Source organism: Lonchura striata, chromosome 1 (genome assembly GCF_050655825.1).
Source record: "Lonchura striata isolate lonStrDom1 chromosome 1, ASM5065582v1, whole genome shotgun sequence".
Taxonomy (NCBI): domain Eukaryota; kingdom Metazoa; phylum Chordata; class Aves; order Passeriformes; family Estrildidae; genus Lonchura; species Lonchura striata.
In genome coordinates, this window is record NC_140703.1 from 20,647,247 (window position 1) to 20,671,288 (window position 24,042).

The 24,042-nt window shown below is 44.7% G+C and overlaps 1 protein-coding gene and 1 long non-coding RNA gene across 5 annotated transcripts in view; one reads left to right on the forward strand and one right to left on the reverse strand.

Annotated features, from left to right (window-relative positions):
• EVA1C (eva-1 homolog C) overlaps positions 1–13,251 on the reverse strand; it is a 31,681-nt gene extending 18,430 nt beyond the window's left edge. The window contains exons 1-2 of one of the 4 annotated variants that reach the window (XM_021548571.3): positions 12,798–13,251; positions 731–927 (exon numbers count right to left, since the gene is read on the reverse strand). In XM_021548571.3, coding sequence (XP_021404246.1) covers positions 731–927; positions 12,798–12,924 — 324 coding nt within the window. In that variant the 5' untranslated portion in view covers positions 12,925–13,251. Of the gene's footprint in view, positions 1–730; positions 2,012–12,797 lie in introns of all 4 variants that reach the window. The other 3 variants (XM_021548572.3, XM_085571482.1, XM_085571489.1) reach the window with 3 other exon arrangements.
• A 5,614-nt stretch (positions 13,252–18,865) lies between these two features.
• LOC110480542 (uncharacterized) lies at positions 18,866–21,572 on the forward strand. Its single transcript, XR_002467124.4, has 2 exons — positions 18,866–19,301; positions 19,921–21,572. It is a non-coding gene; the product is annotated as an uncharacterized LOC110480542 (long non-coding RNA).
• Positions 21,573–24,042: the final 2,470 nt, after the last annotated feature.

Consider the following 24,042-nt stretch of genomic DNA (forward strand, 5'->3'; position numbering starts at 1 on the left):
CTTCTGTAAAGCATTTACAAGTTTAACAAACAGAACATATTCAGATTCCACTGACTACTCATTTTTGCAAGGATTTACTGAATTTGGAGCAACACTGGGTATTTTTCACTAAGATGAAAGAAGCCTTTGACAGCAGTGTAAGTCAGACCTTAATACAAAAGTCTCCACAGCAGAAAGTAATAATTGATGAAGTATAAATCATTTTAAGCTATACTGAAGCAGGCCCAGCAAACAAACCATAGGTTGTTGCTGAAACAAATCAGGTAGTCATAGAAATACAGGTATCTGCAGAAATTCTTGGGATTTGCTGTTTAGCTGTTGCTATACCTTTTCAGTGAGGGAAGACAGGCAGGCATTCAACAAGCCAAATGCCACTCAGCATGTCATCTTACTCACTGGATTTGTAACCCTGGTCTGTCCAATGCTTGTGTCCTCCCCTGGGGTCAAGGAGGGCCTGTGTGATAGATGAAGACTTGTCAACTCAGCCATGACCAGCCCTTGAATGGAAAGGAGTGGGAACTTTAAGAATGGGGTTTTCCAAAGCAAGGTTCATCACAACGGAAGGCAATCTTCAAAGCTCTCACAATCCTATGGTAAACCCTTCCAGCTGTAACACTTTTGGTGGTAAACTGCAGTAGTCTCGTTCAAGGTCGAGAACACTTTCACAGAAACAGCAGGGAAACCATCAAAACCATTCTGTACCTTTAAGAACATTTACAACATGTGATACCTGCAAAGAGGTGGGTGCCATGCAGTTCCTAGGTTCTATCATCCTAGGTTCAGGCTCCCAGGCACTGCACATGTGAGGGTCCTGCCCGTAAACTGCTGACTGAATGCTGATGGTTGAGTGCCGAGGGCAGTGCAGGCTGAGGTGCTGCCCGTCGCAGGCATAAGCGGTGTGATTCTGCAGGAGCTTCGTTAGGTAACCTAGAAAATATTCAGCTCTTTTACAACTAGCAAAGGAAATGACAAGCTCGTTAGATAACAAGAAAACCAAAATCAGTCTCCGGAAAGGGCATTGTAATCAAGGTTGTACGTCTGGCCTCCAGCCACCCAGTTCTCTGAATGGGTAACTCCTTATGAGCTCATAGCACTGTGGGCTGGAAAACACAAGGTCTCGTGGCAGGGAGTACAAGCCCTCCCAGCGCTCCAGCAGCAGCAGGATGTACTGTAGGGACAATACATGGGCTCAGGCCCTTGCCAGTCGTGGCTGCTCACGATCCCAGGACGTGTCTGCAGCACTCAGAAGGGTATTGCTGAGTTTTCTGCACCAGGTTCTTGCATTCCAGCCACCTAAGGTAGTCCTTATATGTCTTGTTAAAAGGATGTGCTGCACTTTTGGGCTCCTGGGCAGTTGTGTTTCACACTCTTAAGTATAATGGAGGAAAAAAAACCTGTCACATTTTCTTGTGAGAACATTTTCTCGTTGTGGCCAAATCAGGGGCTTTTTGTATTGTCAAAACAAAAATTTGTTTTCTCAAAGAAAATACTGAAAAAAGTTCACTCCTTTTAATTAATTAAAATTTGCCCTTAAAGTAAAATGTGCCATTTAATTTTCACATTTTTGTCCTTCATAAACTTTCCCCAAAGACAAGCGATTTTCAAAAATGTTTTTAAATAGGAACTTTAGTACTCCAAGCAAAACATAGGAAAATCATGTAATCATAGAATGGTTTGGGTTGGAAAGTTCCTTAAAGATCTAATTCCAACCCCCCTGCTACATTCCATTAGAGCAGGTTGCTCAGAGCTCCATCCAGTCTGGCCTTGAACACTTCCAGGGATGGGTCAAACATGTCAGTTCTCTGGCATCTTTTCCAGCTCCAGCTGTGCATCTGGATGATGAAAACCAGCTTCCCTATCAGTTATTAAGTCTGGAGGAAGGAGAAGCCTGCTCCATTGTAATCTTTACTGTTGCCATCTGGAGCCCGAGGAGGACAGGAGTCACGCAGATGCATCTTCCAGTGCAGCAGAGCTGTACTTGAGTTCCTCAGTCTGAGCACTGCCACTGGAACTGGGACAGAAAAAAATTCATGCCCTGCATTTGCACTCTGGACCTCAAAGAGACCAATCCAGCAGCAATCCCCACAGCTTAACAGGTTAAAAAGAATAACCAAGCCTACAACCAAACCCATCCCCTACATTTTCTGTGTAATTGAGATCACAAATAATTGAAATTCCTTGCCAGAGACCCTCCTCTGTCAGCCTGCTCCTGAGAGATGCCAAGTGCTGCCAGGAAAATGGGCCTAATGCCCAACTGCACTCAAGTGACTTCACTATGGCTAGTGCTCAGAGGGGCCTCCTGTGGCATTTGCTGAACACCTTTGGCACCACCATTGTGGCACAAAGGGCCATGGATGGTGTCAGGGTATTCTGCCCTACATGAGTTGCAGGCACTCAACACCCTCACAGATACCACCCAATATTTTTAATAATTTCAATTCTTCAGGTTTTAAGTTACTTGGGACCAAGAGTGCTGTATACAAAACAGTCCAGTATTCCCTAAAGAATATCAGATATGCTGTGATTTGGATGAGTTCCCTAGCATCCTAACTGCTACTTTGATTTTGTAAATTCTTAATCCAGCATCTAAGCACCTTTCTCCAACAATTGTAATTATTCAATCCTTTAAGAAAATGTCTTTATAAAAAACTTTCTCTGATTCTGTAGGAGCAGTATGGTTCAGTTGTAAAAATTACATTAGATGGACAGGTGAAAATAAGATATCTGGCTCTCCAACCTTAAACATGACTCTGCTGTTACTAAAATCTTTGTGTATTTGCACACAATAAGGGATAAAAATAGTAATGCAAATTACTGAAACCTAATGTTCTCTGATATGAGGAGTGGTGACATAGTATCTAAATGGCTTGTCTCACAAAACAGGCCACATAAACCTGCATTTTTCATTACTGCACACACAGACACACATGGAACAATCAGTACTTTGCAGCTCACAGTCCATGCTGAGGAAGGACTCCCACTCCAAAAGTTACAATTTCCTCTTACCCTTCTCTGAAAAACTCCAGGTTCTTTCCTGTCCTCATCCTGGCCCTCTCCTCACAGTGGGACACTGCCTGCCCTGCACTCATCAGCTTCCTCAGCAGCTGCTGCTTCTCCTCCTTTCCTGGGTAGTGTGGCTTGTAGTCACCCTGGTAGAAGCTTCACCTTCTTGAGACCATGCATATCCCTATATTGTGTACTGACTTCTGTTCAGAAACAGATTTTCCCAGAGGGAGCAAATTCAGTCAAACAACAATGTAAAGTTGGGGGAGAACTGGGTGTGATCTCTACCATTAATAATAGCCCTAGTGATCAGGAGTGAGGGCATTGTGAGGGTTGAACTCCTCCTGGGGCAGCTTCCTGCCCTCTCCTGTTTCATTTACTTCATCAATATCAGCTGTGAATTTGGGAAAAACTTTCTTTTATTATCTAAATATGGGAGCTGGAGGCTGTTCCTGGACTACAGCAGACCTCCAAGTCCTGGTCCTCTGCATGTCAGAGAAGTCTTCACTATCTCCTAGATGGCCAAGGAGATACCCTTTTCCTGAAAAAAAGTGCAGAGGGAGGGCTGGAGCACAACCAGCATGGATGGAGTGAGGTTATGGCTCTGTGTTCGCTTGGGCAATCAGAAGACTTGTGAGTTTTGGGGTTTTTTACTTTGAGAATTGTAACCAGTCCCTATAAAAAACCTTAGATTACTTAATGTTTTAAACCTAATATTGGTTTCTTTTCCTTGTTTTCTGGGTAAGGTAATGGAGGGGGAAATGTGGTTCACCTGCACCAGTTACTTTTCCAAGTGTCCTGTAATGAGGAGGACAATAAAGTTCCTCTTTTTCAGAAATAATAAATGTCACTCTTTAAAACAATATGAAATTTTACCAAAAAAGTTAACTACCATGAGAATTGTATAAATTAGAAAACCTTGGCAATGCTGCAGTGTCCTAATAACATCTCTACACCTCTGTGTGAAAGCCCCACTAGGCACTTTCCCATTTATCCAGGACACACATTCGTAAGCAATGTATGGAGTGCTCTGCATCTGGAATCATGCACGAGATGTTAGAGACTGGCTCAGAAGTTAAGCCTAAAGCACACAGGCACAAAAAATCCCATTATTTGGAGGCCAGAAGGTATCATCCCATCCAACTGTCTGTCTAACCCAGACTACTCATTCATTGTAATCTTTTACTGAGACTCAAAACACAAGTACAGAGTCCAAGCATAATCCTTTCTTCCACAATTAGCCAAATTAGTCACAGCATCCACTCTCTTGACAAAGAACTTCAACTAAAACAACATAGCACCAGAGAACCACACAAAACCCTGAGGCTGAGCAGCTGAACAAAGCCTTACTGATCACGTTTTACTGAAAAGGAGAACTGATAAATTATTTTTAAAATTACTGACAAAGAAAAACTGACATAGGAGAATAAATAGATACTTCTTTGTATGAAAAAGAATTCTTAAGGGGTTATAGCTTCTGATACTTAACCACTTGCTCCTAGCATAATCACTTTGAATAGCAATGAGAAGAGTAGCAGTGGACCTGAAGGTATGGAAATCCAAATTTTAATTTTCTTTTTCTGCTTAAAAACACTGAAAATCTGGGAACTTAGAAAGTTCTGCGTATGTTTGAGCTCCCCAGATGCAAGGATCAGGGAGAAGAGCATTTCAGGCTGTGACCCCAGTGCCCAGCACACAGTAAAAGCAATCTCAGCATTGGCTCAGGTAATGTCTTTTGGGTAGGAGAGCAGCTTTGCAATGCAGTATTTTGTATCATTCCGTTTAGTTTAATTAGCACAGAAATTTGCTAGCTCATTTTAAAGACATACCAATCTATTTCAGATCAAAATAGATAGAAATAGCACATGTCTTGTTGTGGGAGTCCCAGAAGGCTAATCCATCTGGTAAATCTCCATCAGCTCCCACAGTTCTGTGAATTGTGCCAACACTCATTAAAAATACACAGCTTGGTATTAAAAAGCCAGCTTGGTGAATGTGAAGGAAGCTATTTCATGCAGTGATAGCAGAACAGTTAATAAACTCTACTAGAAACACCAGTAGAAGCACGACTCTGATATTGCTTGGTGTTTGGGATCCAGCAGCAGTACTTCTCCAGCAATATTTTCTCTGTTGATTGGTGAAAGAAGCACTGAGGAGAAATTAACTCCTGAGTTTCAGCCCCAATCCCATCTGCCATACCACCTGCTGGTCTCGAGGCAGCTATGCCACAGATCATGCTGTGCCAGGGTTACTCTGTCCACAGGGACAAGTATCTCTTGGCATTCCCTTTCACGTGGCTGTCTGCAAATTCTGCCTGTGGCAGCTCTTTTTTAGGATTAGTAATTGAGGAAGCAAAATGTTACCCAGGAAAGAGACTGTTTCTAAAATTCATTACACTATGTTTCTTGCTTCATAATTTTATTTGTTTTTCTCCAAATGCCTTGTGAACATTCTGTTTGACTCATTCTAGCCACACTCCATGTCACAATCTTTAATCAGTAAGAAATACACTTAGACAGAAGCATTGTTTATGCTTCTTGCTGTTCAGAAATTAGCACAATTAGCTTTACTCAGCACATGCACATAAAAATCTGTAATTCCTTAATATATTCCTTCTTGCATGTCACCAATCTGATTTAATTTCCCTCCATGCCTTATTTTTTCAGTGTGCCTTTTTCCACTGTTCCTCTCAACCCCTTGCTCTCTGTGCTAGTGACTACCATCCTACCAGCTTCAAACTTTCACTTGTACTGCAGAGATAGCATGAAAAGTTTGTTTTCTGTGCAAGGAAAATGTTTTTCATATAATCACTCTATTTTTTGTATTATCTAAATATTTTTTTAAGCAAGAATAGATGTTTACTTGGAAAAACTAGGCATAATCTAGTTTCAATAATAAGATAGTGACCACAAAACCCCATTCCATTTCCAAATGCCTGCTTTGGCTCTAGAGCACTCAAAGTTGTTGCTTTTTTTAGAATCAGTCCTTGAGACTTTTCAGGTGCCCATTTCTAAAGGAGATGAAACTTATGAGATCCTGACCTCTGTACATCTGCCATTCCTTCACTCAACTCAACACCTTTTAAGCTTAATGGCCACTTTCAAACCTGAGGGGTGCAGGGCTCAAAGAAATAAAGTTCCTACAAGTTTCATGGAAATTGAAGCCTGAGCTGCCACTTTCAATTCAGTGTCAATGACTAAGGCTGCAAGTGGATTGACAGCTGGAGAGATGGGATGGTTATCCTGGAGAGCCATCAGCTTGATGATCAGTGGAGCAATTTGTTTCCACTGGCCTTACTGACAGATGAAGTGTTAAGTCTGCTAGAGGAAAGTGCTTAAGTTGGTAGTGAGGATGCTTCTAGGGTAGTATGGCAATCAAAACATGGTTGAGATATCAGCCACATTTTCCATGAACTGTTTTATCCACATGTATGCTTTCCTATGGAGGTTGTCTTCATTTTCCCCCCTCATGGATCATGACATGAATCATAACCATCTTACTGAACCTAATTCCCACCGTGTGTTAAATCTGAGGGTCAAATTAAGCAAGAGCTTGATTCTACTTAAGCCAGAGAAAAGACCAGGCAACCAGCAGATAATTAAGTGCAAAACCTCATTCTCACTCCAGTTTAAACAGGGTTTATTCAGAGAGCAGCCAAGAAGCCAAGCTGTGAGCTCTTCCTAGAAAAACAAAGCCAAGCCATCATGAATAAAGAACAGACCTGTAACTTTTTGGACCCAGTTGCTCCAGGAACCACACAACCTCTTCTTCTCTGTGCCACTCAGCTCAGACTTGCAGTTAAGTGAGTTACATTTTTGCAGAGTGGGAAAGTCCATAAATCCTGCACTTACACATGGCATGCCTGTTCTGTTTCTCACATCCTCCCACAGGTGTTCTCTGTCCCTCATATCTACACTTTCCTATTCCCTTGTGTTGTCTCCTAGGAGTTTATTGTATCCCAATGGCTTTCTGAGGAAATTGGCAAGATCCCTATGCACTTCTGTCTTCTCTCTTGCTTTCTGTTTTTATTTCCTTCTTGTGTCAGGAAGAGGCAAACTGTTCTTGATCCCCAAAATCTTGGGTCTGTAGTAAACTCCAGCCTGTAGTCAGTTATATTTCTCTCAGCTGTTCCATGAAGCCAGAAGGGCAAACACTTGTCCTGGGACCTAATATGGAACTACTCCAGTAGAAAAGGAAGATTTTCTCCATCCCATCTAAAGAAACTGACAAGAGGCATGGGTTAGGGAGACTTTAAGACTCTTTTCTTCCCTTGCCAAAAATCCTCCTTTTAATTGGAGACAGAGTAGCCTCTTCTAGTGCCATTCACAAGAAGTAACAAGAGAAAGACTCTGTGGGCAGCAACTGTTTCTGGAGACAGAATGAGAGATTCTTTATGCCCAAAGGCAAAAAACTTCTAATATTCCCAAAGACTGCAAGTAGGAGAACCTCAGGGGCTAGAGGAAAATGTTTGTCTGAAAACTCAGACTTATGATCATGAACCTTCATGTTCATGTTCCCCAAGAGAGCCAGGGAGCTGTTCATTGCCACCTCAGAAAACAAAACACAGATTTTATTTTGCAAAGGGATCTTTGACTCATGCTTTGCATTTTTTTTTTTGTATCCCCACTTATATTTGACATTCAGAAAAAAAAATCTGAAAAGATTAGAAAAAACAGAAATCTGGCAGCTCACAGATTTGCAGTGCTATGATGGTTTACAGTACAGTAAGTCCAAGCTAGAAAAGCAAAAATACACTCCACACTTCACTCTCAGTGCATGATGATTTTTTTTATACCAGCATTTCTTTGTCCTTTACTCAGTTCTATCCCAAATAAATGAAAAGTTTAAAAACTGCAAAACTATTCTGAAAGAATAATTCTTGTCTTCTCATCCAAGATTAAATACAATGAAGAAAAATAAACAGATATTTGTGGGTTTGAGACCCTCATCCAAAGCCCGGTGAAATCTTTGGGAATCCTTCCAGAGACCATAGGCTTTCAATTAGGTCTTATATAGTGAGTGATGTTTTAAAATTAATTCTAAATTAAGAGCCAAACCTTACTGCTATTTAATTTGTTGCCAGAAGCCACACAAAAGTCCTTTGAGGCAAAACTCCTGAAATGCCTAGAAATTCAGATTAAATGACTCACCAGTGCTGAACAAATAAGGCACAACCACGCCTCCTTCTGCTTTTCAGCTCCCTTAAGACACTATTTTCTCAGTGTTGGGTAATATATCAAAATATTTCCATTTTAATTGTAGATTATGGCTGGCAGATGACAGAATTCTGCTAAGTGTTGACTGGTCAGACAGTGCCTTCTCTGTCTCGGGACACTTCCAACAAAAGCTGAGTATTTATCTGGAACAAGTCTGTAGCCCCTTTCTCTAATAAAGGTGAGACTGGAACCTCTGCCTTACTGGGAAGGATATCAGCAGCAGGTGGGACAGGAAGGCACAGGGGAGCTAATCCCTGCTATTTATTTTGAATTAAACTAGCATATGGTGTGTCAGGTGCCAGCAATTTGCCCAGGGAGAACAGAGAGAGTTCTGCCCCCAACTTCCTGCCCCAAAGTTATGAGAATCTGATAGACTCAAATGTGTCAGTCTCTGAGTAGTGGAGCTCAGAAACTTAAGTTTTGTGTCTCATTTCTGAATTCCCTAACATCTGTAGGGGCAAAGGCATCACACTATCCCTTAATTCATTTTGGAAGAGCTTGGGGACAACAGCCCTTCTTGGGGATGAAGACCTAGCTTACTGTAAAGGCCTCATAAATTGTGTAAGAACTTGACAGGACCAAAGCTTTTACTTCTCTAACAAGGATAACTAAATCTCATCAGTGAATTTAACAAAAAAATATTAGCACATCTGAAATGTGGTTTCATAAGTTACACTTCCTCAGAAAGGCAAAAAGAACTGCAGGAAAAAGCCTGAAACAAAACCTTGGGTCTCAGCACCATGATCTAAACTAAAATCTCTGTTCTGACACACACCTCTTTATCCCACAGAACAAATCCCAGACCAAAGCCCACTTCACTCAGAGAAACTTTAAACCAGACTTTGAGGTTTAACTCACACATCACTGAAATGGAATGCTGTAATTTCTAAAATGAAATGCTTTTCTTTAAATAAAGCAATGAACACTTGACTTTTACAAGGCAGTATCGAGAAGATGCATCATTGCATCATTCCTTCTAGCACTTCTTTAAACATCCTGCTTGAGGGACATGCTACAATTGCCACCGTGAGTCAACAGAAGTGACTCAAGAAAATTTGTATAGGATTTTATCTGACCAAACAAAGCCAACAAAAAAACCTCTGCATCATTGTGGCTGGTAGTGATTGATCTGCCATGTTACTTCAAACAAAGCATTTACTCAAAGCATTTGTTTACTTTCCTTTATGTGGGGGAATCTAGGATGGGTGAATACCACAGAAATTAATGGAAACTTTTAATGTAGAAAGGTCACAGAAGCATATTACATTTCTTGGGTGAACTGGTTTGCTTTTTCTTTAGATATACTTGTTTCTGTGGTTCGGTCAGGAGACCAACCACATTTATGGAGTTAAAGTGATGCTCAGTTCTGTCTGAACTGTTTTGGAAGAAAAGACAGAAAACTTGACACCAGTGGACAGAGATTAAAAGCTTCTACCCCTAAGCAGTGGCTGTTTTCTGTTAACATCCAGAAAGTCATTCCTCACCCCAGTTATGCAATCACAATTATTTCATCTTCAGTTACAGCCACATTTCTTGAAACCTGCCCAGAAAACCTGGCTGGGACTCAGGTAAAGAAAGGGAGACTGACTGCTGAATGAGCCAAGGAGGCGAGGTCAAGCCTGAGCTCAGAGCAGCAAGGAGAACATAAAAAGGAGGAAGGAGCATAAAAAAGGGGGGAATGGATGTTCCTCAGCATTGCCAGAGAGAAAGAGTTTGTTCCCAGATGGATAAGGAGTAAGTTCACTTTGTCAGCAGACAGGGAAAAGGTGGGAGGAGAATGGGAATAGAATGGAGAGCTGAGGCCTTTTCCCACTGCCAGCATGGAGAGCAAGGGGATGAGGGCAGCTGAGGAGCAGTGATCCCTGCTGTTGGGAAGATACCCATAAAATGCCACCATCCCCTCCAAGCTAGCTCTCTCTCTTAAGCTGGGCTTTCTATAGCACCGGGACACTGGCCTGTTTTGGGAACCAATCCTTGAACATAAAGGAGTTATGAGGAAATGGCTGTCATGAAGGCCTGATGGATGTCCTGAAAAATGGATCTTCTGATAGTGTCCTGAGAGCCCAGAGTGTTCAGAGATTGGAGAACTAGCAAAATTCACAGCAGCTCCCTAGAATGGGACCTGATCCAAAATGTGAAAGCTACTAGTGATCACTGAGAAAATAAAGAAATATTTTAGTTAAAAGGTGTGTTTGGAAGAACAGGCAGAAGGGAAAGAAAATTCTATAGTTGTAGGATGACCCTCATATTCATGAAGGTCTAAGGTAAGAACTGTGGATGAAATGTCTCTTCTTCCAAACCTTTGGCTTTCAGTTTAAATTTGGGCATGAATACTTGGATTCCACTTCGAAAAATTAATCACACTGAGGACTGCAGACCTCAGAGCACATCTCCACTTTCAGTAACTAATGGAACTAATAAATATAGATTAATGGAATCATTAAGGTTTGAAAAGACCTGCAAGATCATCAAGTCCAACCTTTAAATTTCTTGTTTGTTGCTTCAAGCTGTTAGAGAAACATAGATTATGCAGATCTTTATTGTGTCAACATCACTTCCAATAAGATAAACTATTGAGTTGTTCTCACAGAGTTGAATTTTGAACTGCTGCTGGTGTCTTATTTCAGAACAAACTCATCTTGAAGCTGCTGTTATAGAGCTTGTAATTCTTTAACAGTATTAAACAGCCTGAGGATGGCACTGCAGGGTGTCATCTCACATCTGCCAAATCCTGGTCCACAGCACCTGCTTTTGAAGCATCTATAAACTTCTCCCTATGCTCTGTATACTTTTTTTTTTAAAGGTTACAGTAACATTTTGGTCTTTTCTGTCATTCTGGATTACATCTCCATGTTAAAATTAAAATGTGAACAGAATTTGTTCAGGCCTGGGAACCTACCAGTCTGGTAGGAATTCTGGAATCTGCTTTCCTTTTCTATATTTTATTTACTAAAACGGCTGCATGTCATGTTTAATACTGATCTCTGGGGTGAGATGGCTTTTTTCTCTGGTCATTCTACCTATTTTGAATGCTCAGTGCACAATGAATACCAAAGACAGTTGTGCTTCTGAAATTGATCTTGGATAACCTTATCTAAATAACATCATTAAAAACTGAACAGACTTTTATGAGAGGAACTTTCCTACATAAAGGGATACTTTTTAACTCAGTGGCTAGTTGAAAAGGAAAATCTGAACATTTGTTTTGTTATTGTGGAGAACTATCATGTGATTCCAAAACTAACATCCCAAACAAGCAGTTAAGCAAAAAAACCCCAAAAACAAACAAACAAAACAAAAAACCAACAACAAAACAAAAAACCAAAACAAACAAACAAACAAAAAAAAAAAACCCAAAAAAAACTAACCAAAGAATGAGACAGCAAGCATTTAAAAGTCTTTTACATATGAAAGGAATTTAATATGAGAAATACAGCTTATGTATGTATGTATGTAATTCTGATCTTTATATTCCATAGCTGCTTGCTTAGGAATTTTCAGGATTGAAAATTGGATTTTCAAAATTTTCAGGATTGAGCTGAATGCAGTTAAAAAAATTGCAAACTGTATTTTTCTATTGCTGAGGAAATAGTTTCTACAGAACCATGACCAGCATATTGAACTGTATCAACACAAACTATATTAAAATGCATTACAACACATATTGGCTATTAATTATATATTAACTTTGTTCCCATGCACTCGACTGGCTTTTGGGAAGTTGTGCTCTGTTCAATACGGGTAAGGTTTGCTTTCTGCCCTACAGGCAGCTCCTTAAGCTTCCAGCTGCCCGGAGTATGCTGTGCTCACTGTGACACATGGAAAGGAGAGAAACAGTTCCTCTAAATAATTTTCTAACAGCAGTGGTATGTCCTGGAGCAGTAGAATTAGAAGAGTGCAGTTTTCACAAAAAAGAATAGAGATTGCTCCCTCATCTTGATGGAAACAAGGATACTTTCCCAGTTTCTGCAGTCATCCCACTTTGCAGTGATGCAGCACCTTCCCAGAGATTTGTGATTCCTGGGTGACAGCTGATGCCTCTGCTCCCTGGGAAGGGACTCCCCTCATCCACTCATGCTACGAGTCTTCCCTCCTAGCAGAGAGAAGTGCAGAGCTTGTTCGCTCCCTCAGGGCCCGACTCCAAGTCTCCAGGAGAAAGTGGGAACCTTTCCAGTGACTTCCACGCACTTTTGGTCAGGCCCTGGCCGCTCCACGCCCAGCGTTCCCACCGCGCAGTGACAGCTCAGCTCCTCGCGTCCCTTCCCACCTGGCCCCTCTGGAAGACCTTAACCCTCTCCTCTTTCCTGCCTTCTCCACGGCACACCAGGCCCGCCCGCGCTGCAGGCCCGCGACACGGCCCCGCACAGGGGTTACGGCACACAGAGCGCCCCGGGGAACCCGCGGCTCCGTGCGGCGCTCCGGCCGGCAGCCCGCGGCCACTGCCCTGGATGTGGCCGGTCCCCTCGGGGCAGTGGGGGGCTGACAGACCCCGCCAGACCCTGCCCGCCTCCGCCCGGCTCCTGGGAGCTCCGCAGCCCCCCGCAGCCGGGTGTCCGCCACTCAGTGCCTGCCCCATACCTGAGAAGTCGGCGAGAGCCACGACCTCCGCCCCGCACACAAGGACCAGGCAGGAGAGGAGGCGGAGGAGCCGCCTGGGTTCTACCTGTGCGCGGCGTGGGTGCTGCCCCGCATCCCCGTCCCTCATGGTGCGGGAGAGGGCGGTTCGGGGCGGGGGGGCAGCCCTGCCGCTTCACATGGTGCAGCCGGTCCCGGCCGGCGGTGCGGCCCCCCCGGGCCGCCAGGCGCCCTCGAGGCTGCCCTTGCCCCGCGTGGGAGGAGGAGGAGGAGGAGGAGGAAGAGGAGGAGAAGTGGGAGAAGGAGGGCGAGGGCGGAGCAGCCCTGCCAGCGGTCGCGGCGGGAGCGGGTCCAGCCGGAGAGGGCAGTCGGGATGTGGGGGCGGCGGGGAAGGGACGCGTACTCCTGGCGGCGCCGTGCCGGGCACTGCCCTCGGCGCTCATCATGCGGCCGGGCTGACTCAGAGCCGGTTGCACCTCGCCCGCCCTCCCCGGCTCTCCCCACCCCTCTCCGAGCCGTTCGCGCCTCCCTCCCGTTCAAGAGGCTCGGTTTCACCGTCTCCCCCCTCAGTCTTCCTTGGCGGTGCTTGGAGGGCTGTTACGGACTTACAGTGCGACTCGTGACCACATTTCCCCGCTTGTGTTTTTCCCGAGACAGGTGCAAGGTGGTCCCCATCGCTCCCTGACCCCCGCAGCCCAACTTCCCTGCTTTCCCCACTCCAGACGCCCTCGGCTCTCGTTCCAGACCCTGCCAAGTCTGCTGCTCCAGCCCCGCTCCTGCCCTTACACCTCGGCTCACGGGTCCCTGAGCTGGACCTATGCCTGGCAGGAACTCTGGATGAGGGATTTCAGTGGGCAAACAGCACTGACTCTTCCATGTTGCAAAAGGACCACCTCTGTTCCCTCACACTGACGGTGCGTGACACCACCTTACCGCAGGCCCGGGTCTTGACGACTCTAGTTCAGAGTGCCTTGAGTTTGAAGTGTATAGGCTTGGCTTAAAGCTTTCACTGCAAAGTGAGGAAACATCTTGAAGTCACTTTGAGAGACTTCAAGTTGTTCCCTGAAATCTTTTGTGATACAGAAAAGTGAAACAGTGAGAAGTTCAAATAAATTGTCATTACTACCTGCTAAACTACCTTCCAATGTAATTTTGGTGCTTCTTTTAAGGTATGAGGAACTCAAGGGAATAAATCAGGACAGCTCCCAGTTCCTGTAAGAACTGTCCTTAGGAAAGAGAGCTTAGAACCAACACTGGAAACGGGGCACAGAAGCATCTTTTTTCCTGGGGCTGTGGGTAAACATGAATATCCAGCTGTTTACATCCTGCCATGCATGATCTTTCTCCTGAAAAAAACCACACGAGTAAGTTGGTGAAAGACGATGGAACCAAATTAATTGTGTTAAATCTATTCCTCTCCTCCTGTTCCAACTGAAGTTAGATTTCAATTTACCAAGTTTGGCACCTCCTTTCAGAAGTTACACTGAACTTTAACCAACTTGGTCTTCATATTTGAATCTGAATCCACTTTTGTTCCTCACCCTCTCCCTCTTCACACATAGAAAAACAACTGGGTAACACATATATTAGCCTATGCTTCCTTAGTCTTGGGCAGATAAGAGCAAAACAGGTTTCACATGAACCTGTCTGAGGTCAGAGACATTCTATCAAGTGTTACTGAACTCAGATAAATGGGATCAAAGATGCTGAAATAACAGTTATAAAATCACTCTGAAACATCTGCAACTGCAAACACAGATGGGGAGAGAGAACAGTAGCTCTGCAGGTGAAGCCCTTGCTTCTGTCTGCTTCAGATAAGGACAGTGTTTGCCTCTGAACTCAGCCAGTTACCCTCTGCCTTCCAGATGGGGAACTGGAAGGAGACTTGTGGGAGTCTCCCCCTACTCCCCTCCTTTTTCCCCTTGACCTGCCTTACCTGATCATTCAATCTGACACTTCCTGCACTTGCTGTCTCAGGTCAGTCCCACCAAAAGCAGAAATGAATGCTGGGGAACAAGCAGCACAGATTTTACAGAGAAAGATTTGGAGGCTATACTTGGATCCTCTGGAAAGGTGTTCAGATAATTAGGGTGAGCTTGCCTGTCTATCCTACCTTCCTAGCTGCTATAACCTCCTATTTGCCATAACTTCAGGTGAGTGCAGTCAGACCATCTGTGGCTTCAGGATGCTAAACTCCACTCCCTATACAGCCAATGGAGAGATATCTCATGTTCAGGCCACCTGCTACAGCTCTAACAGGAAGTGTTTCACCTCCTTCTCTCACATCTGCTCACTACTCCCTGGAACAGATGTCAATAATGACCACTCAGTTTGTTGTGAGTGGCTGAGTAAACAACAGATCTGTGACAAGTACACAATCAATGCATAAGAATATATAAAGCATCAAAAATAACTGGGAAGTATCCCATACTTGTGCTAAAAGGCTTTGAATCAGAAGGTCTGCCAGGGCTGTTGCCTGATGAGCACTTGTAAATCTTCACTTCCCAGTGAGATAACATAGCTTTTTCTAGCCTGGTGGTGGTGTAATAAAAAGACCATCCCAAAGTGCAGGAATGAGCCTGGTATGCTTTTGGCACTCTGCAGGAATAACCCAAAGGCAAAGGTAGTTTCCAAGTACTGGGAGAGGTTCAAAAGGTAGGTAACCACCAGGAAGGTGAAGCAGTGAGGGTTGAATGACAGCACAAGAGGGTGCTCCTGCTTGTAGACATCTGCCTTCAAGGGAAGCCTTCCTGTGAAGGAGGAAAACTTATGGACACTGTTGCTGCCGGAACTGAATGGCATATATATATATATAAAATGGTGTATATATATATATATATATGTATATATATATATATATATATATACACCATTTTTTTTTCTTTTCCCTCTGAATGAGGGCTACTTTGCTATTTAAAATTAACTTAAAACCAAGTAACCCGAAATAGAAAAAGTAGTCTTCCAAATCTCTTCTATTCTCTGATGGGTAGTGCTTAAATAGTAAACTTGGAGACACTTGTGTAAAACACAAAGGCAGGAAGAGAGAAAGTGTTTATCATGATGTGATGTGCAGAATGCATCTCTTTGCCACAGCCTTGAAAGCAGCTCCTAGAAGCTGGCAATACTCAGTTGCTGGAACACAATATAACTAATCCAGACATGTTTAGCATGTAGAATTACAGAATCCCAGCCTTGTCCTTTCCTCACAAGCAACAGGAATTAGCTTCTTTTTTTTTTTTCCCCAAAGAAAAAAAATCACACAAAAGTCCAGAAGTTAGAATCCAGGAGAGATATCACATCTGCTTCAGACAGTTTCTCTCTTTTGGACTTGGCGAGAAAAGAAATCACTTCACAGTGCCAGAAATGCAGGACTTGTGTTGTTACATGGATTTGTGTTGTTAAATCTGAGCACTTAACTTCTTTTTCTCCACATTATTAAATTTTCCCTGAACTTCACTCCAACTGCCAATTCAAAACTCATATCATGACTGATATGAGTATGGAAATTCCAAAAAATTAGTCAGTTAAGAAGTAAACAATGTGAAATAAAAGAAAGCGAATGTGAAAAAAATAATGTGAAAGAAAATGGACAGTTGAGTTAGATGACCTAAAATTTTCTATTAGTGAATAAAATCACTAGATCTATTGTACAGTAACAAAAATTGTCAGAAAAATATCTCAGACATACTTTTTCACACACAAGACACAGACACACACGTCTGTGTGTACACTTCTCACCACTATACCCCCTACTGTTTTTTCTTCCTGCTTTCTCCCCTATATTTTTTAAAGAGCTGATATTTGTCATTTTCATTTTATTCTCTCAGAATAAAGTTTCCAATAAGTTCCCTAATGTTCTTTTTGGATTTTGAGGATTAAAACAAACAAAAAAAATATTAAGAACAAAGCCCCAAGTTTTCCCACATTTTTAAAAGTCTTATATTCCTGCATTCTGACACAGACAGAATCTACGGTACAGTTAAAACAAGTGGGTTGCTATCCTCGTTCTGTTTCTATGGAAATGAGTGTCAGATCACTTCAAACAAAGCACATACTTTACAGTAATTGCTGTATGGTGATTATTTAAAATAACAGAGTGTGTTTTTCCCAATCCAGCCTCTATTCCTATGGATACAAGATGAAAATAGTTGTAGAGAAGCTTGTTCCACAGTTTTTTCTAATTCTCAATGTTATGAGTGAGCACAAGAGGCCATCCGATCCAATTAACAGAATTTATTTAAATTCATTTAATAGAGTATATGAAAGCAAAGCAGCGCTGGGCGACAGAGGGGAGCCACCGCTCCGCCAAACTGCCGCGCTTGTGGTCCCCTAATTCGCTCTTTTATCTTTCTCCTTAGTTCACTCGTTTCTTCTGCGCAGTCGCATTCTGTTGCTAGGTGGTCGTTTTCTGCCTCCTGATGGTCGTGGGAGGAAGGCCGGTTGTCTTCCTCACAGGTGTCCTTTGATCTGGGGATTCTCACAGTCTCAAGAATACGTGTTATCTTAGGAATGCGTGTTATCAGTTAAGCAATGCAAAGCCTATTGCCTACTACCGCTGTAAAAACTTAGGAATGCGTGTTATCAGCAATTCACAGCCTATTGCCTACTACCGCTGTAAAAACAAATTTCCTTACATTATATCCTTGAAACAAATTAACATCTGCAGCTACATCGAACAAAAAGGTCACCCTTCTCTTACATCAATGTGGTTTGGATGCTGTAAGTTCTTACAAGGTACTATGGATAATAAGATCTAACAAGATCTCCAAGTGTACTGCAATTTGAACTTGAGAGGACCAATTCAGTGAGCCAGAGATAGTAAACACTCTTGTGTGTAGAAATTTGAATGAATACTGAGTGCAGTACTCCACACAGCAGGTTTAGAAGGAGGGGAAATATTTGCTGTGGTCTGCTATTTTTTGGCTCCAGAGAGAGCAAACTCACTAAACAAGTTTGAGTTTTGTGCTCATGAGCTGCTCCTTGGCCAAACTAATCAGAACACCACAGAGACCCTGACCACTTCGCAAGACAGAAGATGTGAACCATGAAGTTTGTAAAGCTAATCTCCTCACATTTCATTTGGAATGAAACATCAGTCCATCTCCTCACCAGGCATAGCAGAAAGTCCCCACTCTCATACTCCTGAACACTGCCAGTCTTGCTGGCACTTCTGTACACAGATTATTTTTTCTAGCAGTGCACCTGGCACTTGTATAGACATGAAGTAAGAGGCATGTCCCATCTTATAGATGATTACTTACTGCTGGAAACAAGAGAAAACATGACCTAAGGTGGAGGCAGAACAAATGCACCAAGGAAAAAGCCCTGGCTTTGTTGATTTTGCCCTCTTAAAGCACTCAAGTTGTCCCTGATCACTTCCTGACATGATGCTTCAAAGACACACTGGGAAAGACTATGTGTCTTGCCTCTTAGTTTAGGAAGGACATTAGGACAGTTGCTGGGTGGAAAATGGTCTTGGAAATCAGCCTCTTTGTGAAAGTGTTTAATTATGGTTTTATGAGTCTGCATTTGATGGGTTGTTGTCACTGTTCCGCTTTAATAAGTATTTAAGCTAAGATTTTCCAAAATTACTAATGATCTCGTGCAGAGAGTTTGTAATTTTTCTTCTTCCCCCCCATTTCCCCTCCCCCTCACCACGTGGCTGGTCTCTATCCCCCCCCCCCCCCCCCGCCGCGTTTCCCATCGCTGCCCCCGCCCCCGGGGTCTCCTGTCTTCCCAGGGTCCCGGGGGTTTCCTCCCCCTGTCCTATCCTAATTGGCCGCGGCTCCGTTTCCCCCCCCCCTCCACTCCCCCAGTTTGAAAGTTAGAACCGAGATCCAGCTGGTGCCCCGGTGTCTTGGGGAACAGGCACCCACAATAAATACGTGTCTGCACCTGAGCCCCTTGTTGCTATTTCGTCTGTTCCCGCGCTGAAGCTGAGCCACACAGAGCCAAAGGGGAAAGCGGCACCCGCCTCTCCCCTCCTCCTCCTCCTCCCCCGCGCTTCCGCTGGCGTCGCCCGTCTCGCATGACAACAAATGGTAGCAGAGGAAGTCTATTTCCATCGACTTGTGAAAGGGGGAGAGAGAAAGGAATTCTGCCGCCATAAGAGCTCTGCTCACGCTAAGAAGAGCTGACTCACCAGACAGAAAACAAAACCGAGGCTCTAGGACCCTCTTCCGTCCTCGCCGGGATGCTCTCTATTCCGCCCTGGAGCAGCTGTGCTGCGGGGGCAGCCGAGCTGCGGGGGCCTTGAACCAGGTAGGCTTACCCGAAGACAGAAGAGGGGGGTTTGGCAGTGGCTTGCGGTTGAGCCGAGCCCCAAGAATGGTGCATCATGGGACTGCACATGCATAGACTGCTAGAGGCTGACAGTGGCCGAACCCAGGGTTTCAGGGATGAGCCCTGGTTTCTAGGGAGCCAAACCGCGAAAGAAGATGTCCTCAGTTCAGCGTGATTTTCCACCACCGAGGAGAGAGATAGAGATTTCACTGCCCGAACCCAGAGGTAAGTGGGTCGGAGCAGGGTTTGGGTTTCCTGGCGGGCGGCTGAGCTACCTTTTTTTCTTTTCTGAGTTTTAACCACCGTTCACCGTCCGTGCCCAGACTAGGGCTGTATCCTTGCATGTCCCTGGTGGCCGGGAGGCTTTTTCTTTTCCGAGGAGGACACAACCTCGCTCAGTCTTTTTGGGGTAACTCACGCTTGATAGCTCCTTCTCTTTCTCAGAAAGCTGCCTTTTCTACCCTCTCCTCCCTATTCTGGGCTATGCGGGCAGGGCAGGTTGAAAGGACACCAATGGGACAAAATTATAGTGGCAACACGTCAGCTATTGGGAGAGTTGTTAACCTCTTAAGAGAGGCCCTTCACATCCACGCATTTCGTCGACTTCCAGCCGTGTTGGGCCCCTCTCCTATGGATTTCCCCTTCGGCTTCTGTGAAGCCCCCCCTTCCCTTTTCCCCACAGACTTCCCCAAACCTTCTCCCTTGGGGACTGTTATGAATAAATTCAGTTTTATATTAAAAATGTTAATTAAAATGTTGTTAACTGTTCAAACCCCGTTAAAATCCCCTTTATGTGCACCCTTGTTATGTTTCCCCCTTGCCCCACTTGCCCTCCACTTTGTAGCTGTCGGGTTTTCACCTCCCCTGCTCCCCAAAATGGCGGCCGATCCACCTCCGGTGATATGCAAATCGAGAACTGTGCACGAAATCTCGAAAAGAGCCCCAAGGACAACGAACCACACCAACTTCAGGGCCATGGACCGGATCGGACAGCCGGCAAGAGGTCCCTGGACATCACCAGACCCGTGGAACAGCAGCCAACATGTCGCCATAACTTAAACAGTACATCTGCAGAATCAGGACCCCAGACAACGAGCCGAAAATCGCCTTCCTGGGCACGCTCGCGAGGACGGAAGCCCCGGCTCTGCTGCCTAGCAGACCCGATCTCCTGCTCCTCAGCGTCGTCAAGTGGGAGCAGCGGCGGTGTGTGCGACCCCTCGGGCCCCCAACCCAGAGCTGGTCACTCAGTGAAGGCCTTAAAAAGGAGCGGGTCTCGTGGCCCATTTATTTCAGGGACAGGCGGCCAAGCTGCCCCAAGCACCTTGCTGGACACTGTCACCCTCCCTTAGGGGTGGCATTGGCCGTGCCTCCCCGGGTAAGATGCAAGTGCACCTGACACCCCCTCCCAAGATGGCGCTGGCCACGCTACTTGGAACCCATTTTCCTGCCTTGATCCTTCTCTTCCGCCCACGTTTTCCTGCCAGCCCCACCCGTCCTCCAATGGCCCTGCACCATCCTGCAGTGAGGCCAGCCTCTATTGGGGGGAGGTGAGGTTGGATTAATCCCTCAGTCCTTCTTCTGGCTCCCCCTCTGATGGGAGGGGTTGCCGGAGGGGCCCCTCCGGTTAGAGGACCTTCCTTTGTAAGAGAGCTTTTCCCCTTTGGTGTGTGTGTGGGGGGGCTCTTTGAAGGGAGTGGAGCTGGAAACCCTGGACCAGGGCTCCACTGTTTTCTTCGCCCTGAAACGGTGGTGCCCAGGTCCACCCCTCTATTCCATCTCCTAAATGTACCTTGCTCAAAGTTCCCTTATTATTTCAATACAAGTTTTTCCCATTGCTTGTGATAATTTGGAAATAACTTCTTGGATTGAGTTATATTTTATAGAAGGAAAGCTCATCCTCTCTAATTACTGCCCACAACACTATGCCAACTGAGCAATCAAATAATCAAATTGGAGAAACCACGTCGCCGTTCGCTGCTTCAGCTCTGCTAGAATTCGAAAACCACAAGCATTACATCATGAATCCTGCTTCCATCCTCGATACAGAATGTGTTTATAATAATTTTGTACCCTTTATCTTAAATTGTAATGTGAAAAAGATTTTTACCCCATGCATTGTAACTATAATTGGTGTATCACTTTCCGATGTCTCTCAACTTACGTTTTCTCAGTAATTGTTAATTTGTTTTTACCTCAGAACTCCCTTTCCTTTATGTAAACCCAAAGAGGGAGTTGCGGCCCCCATTCCCCCTCGCCACGCAGTTGGTCCCTACTCCACCCCTCCCCGCCTTTCCCATCGCTGCCCCCGCCCCCGGGGTCTCCTGCCTTCCCGGTGTCCCAGAGATTTCCTGCCCCTGTCCTATCCTAATTGGCCGTGGCTCTGCTTCCCCTCCCCTCCCCCCCCCCCCCCCAGTTTGAAAGTTATAACCGAGACCCAGCCGGTGCCCCGGTGTCTTGGGGAACAGGCACCTACAATAAACACGTGTCTGCACCTGAGCCCCTTGTTGCTATTTCGTCTGTTCCCACGCTGAAGCTGAGCCACACAGAGCCAAAGGGGAAAGTGGCACCCGCGTCTCCCCTCCTCCCCCACGCTTCTGCTGGTGTCCGCCCGGGGCTGGTCTTGCACAGCAACAATTTTATACTTGAAATTCAAGACTGAAGTTTTTTAAAGCCACAGAATCAATGTCAAAAGACTGAAAAAACTAGCTTTTCCAAAAACCTTGAAAATAATCAAGCTTCAAGGTCTCTCAAGTTAGGTATGTAAAGGCATGGAAAACTGGTAGTGTTTCAGGAAAGAGTAGCTCATATCAATATCTAATTAGTGAGAGTTAACAGTTTTGAGATCCAGACCTCAGGCTAATTTGACCTGAGCACTGTGAAATTAGAAGCAAATAACAGAATTTGAAAATAATATTGCAGTGTTTGTAAGTGCCTGCTTTTCCTATCAGGACTGTAAGTGCTCACTGGTAAATTCTGTGACTCAGTGACTATATCAAACTAACTCAGACTGGATGATGCTTGAAGATTATTCCACGTGTAGAAGGTGGGAAGGATTTCAGTACACAGAAGATACACCGACAATTGCAGTAGATACTCAGAGGTGCTTCCAGCATATGCCTCCTCTAGCTCTTCACAGCCTGCTCATTGACCTCTCCACTCTTCTGTCCTCTTCCCTTCTTTTCTGATCTTTTCACCCATTTTCAGCACCTGGGCACTCAGCCCAGTTCCAGACTCACACCATACTCTGATTCAAACCCCTGATGTTCATAATGCCTTGTTGGCATATCCTTCCCTATCGACCATCTCTAATATTCCTTGTGGGAGAAAGATAAATTGCCATTAGTCAGGCCTAAAACACACTCCATGCACTCCAGCTGAAATAACTATGGGACTGGGGGAGGAGGGAGAAAAGGAGGAGAGGTGATTTTGTTTTACAGCATCTAGAGTAAAGAAAGTTGTGGTTTTACTTCAGCCTTGCCAGCCTACTCATCTCCTGGGTTCATACTCTGACCTTGCACATCACCTGGACTCCTCAATGCCAAACTTCTCGAATTCAAGCACTGCAATGACTGTGTCTCCAAGTGTATGACATAGCACTAGGCTGATCAGAGCAGGGAGCATGAGAGTAAAGGGCACATTCAGACATGTGATGACAAAGAAGTGACTGTGTTGGGAATATTCCATTCTCAAGAGGCTGTGCTGATTAGGTGGTCCTGATATCCCATCTCTTGGCAGCATCCACCCTCTCTCCTTCTGTGATCCCATGCCTCAGAGTGTCAAAGGCTGGAAAGCAGGAAGATATCACACTTGAAATTTTGGGAAAAACTGAAGGAAACTTTTCTGTGGAATAATTGTGTAAACTAAGAGCAAACATTGAGACCTCCAGTTTTAGAGATGGGATTTTGGATTAAATCCATTCCCTCTGAATGCTTTCTATAGTTAATTTATACATGAAAAAATTATTTTAAGAAATGAATGCATTTCTTACTAGTGTAGGGTAGGGGATCACAACTCACAGATGGCCTCAAAGTGCAACCACCGGGGTTACTTTAACTGGGGCTCCAGTACCCAAACACCAGTGGGTTTACAGGACAGGTTTGAACTTGGATTAGTGTGGGCTACAAAGCTGGGCTCATGCAAAGGTCTGTCAGCAGTCCTACTCAGAGATAATCCCTCATCTGTAGGAAGAGGCTGTAGGCTGTGGGAATTCAAAATGTCCCTCAGACATTTTTGGAGGTTCCAGGCCCAGGTCAGAAGCATTTGAAACCCTGGCAGGCAGCTGGAAACAGCTGTGATTTTGGGTTTGAGCCATGGAATGATTTATCAACTTTGCAGGAAGAACAAGAACTCACAAAAGTTTAGATATTATAGTAGAAATAAAGTAGAGGGAAGAATTTTTTAGTGCTGTACAGGGGGGTTTCTGTTTTGTACATGGGGGTCAGAGGTTTCTTAAGATGGAGGGATTTTGGCTGGTCCTGTCCTTCTCCTTCTTCTTCCTTACCTCCATGTTCTTGATGATGTTGGCACTCATATGTTGCGGAAGATAGATAAATATGATTGTTCATAAATAATGCAGCTAGGATGAGAACAGTTCTCCCAGCTGGCTGGATGACACCCCTGCCTTTGGATAGGTCCTGTGGTGAAATGGACTGTTCCATCCCATCCCCCAAAAGATGTATGGTTCACCCCGCACCTCTATCCCTCCCTTCAAACATCCAATGTCTGTAACTCCATTGGCCATGCCTTATTCCAACCCACCTTGAAGCCCCTTTATAAGGAGGCTTCAAGGGACCACACGCTCTCTTGGAACTTCCTCCCCTCTCTTGGAACTACCTCCCCTCTTGGAACCTCCTCCCTCCTCTTGGAGCTTCCCCTCTCCTAGAGCGTCCTTTTGTCTCTCCCCTCCCCCACCCTCTCAGGCCCGGCCACGTGCTGCGTCTGGGAGCACGAGGCAGGACCTTCTGCA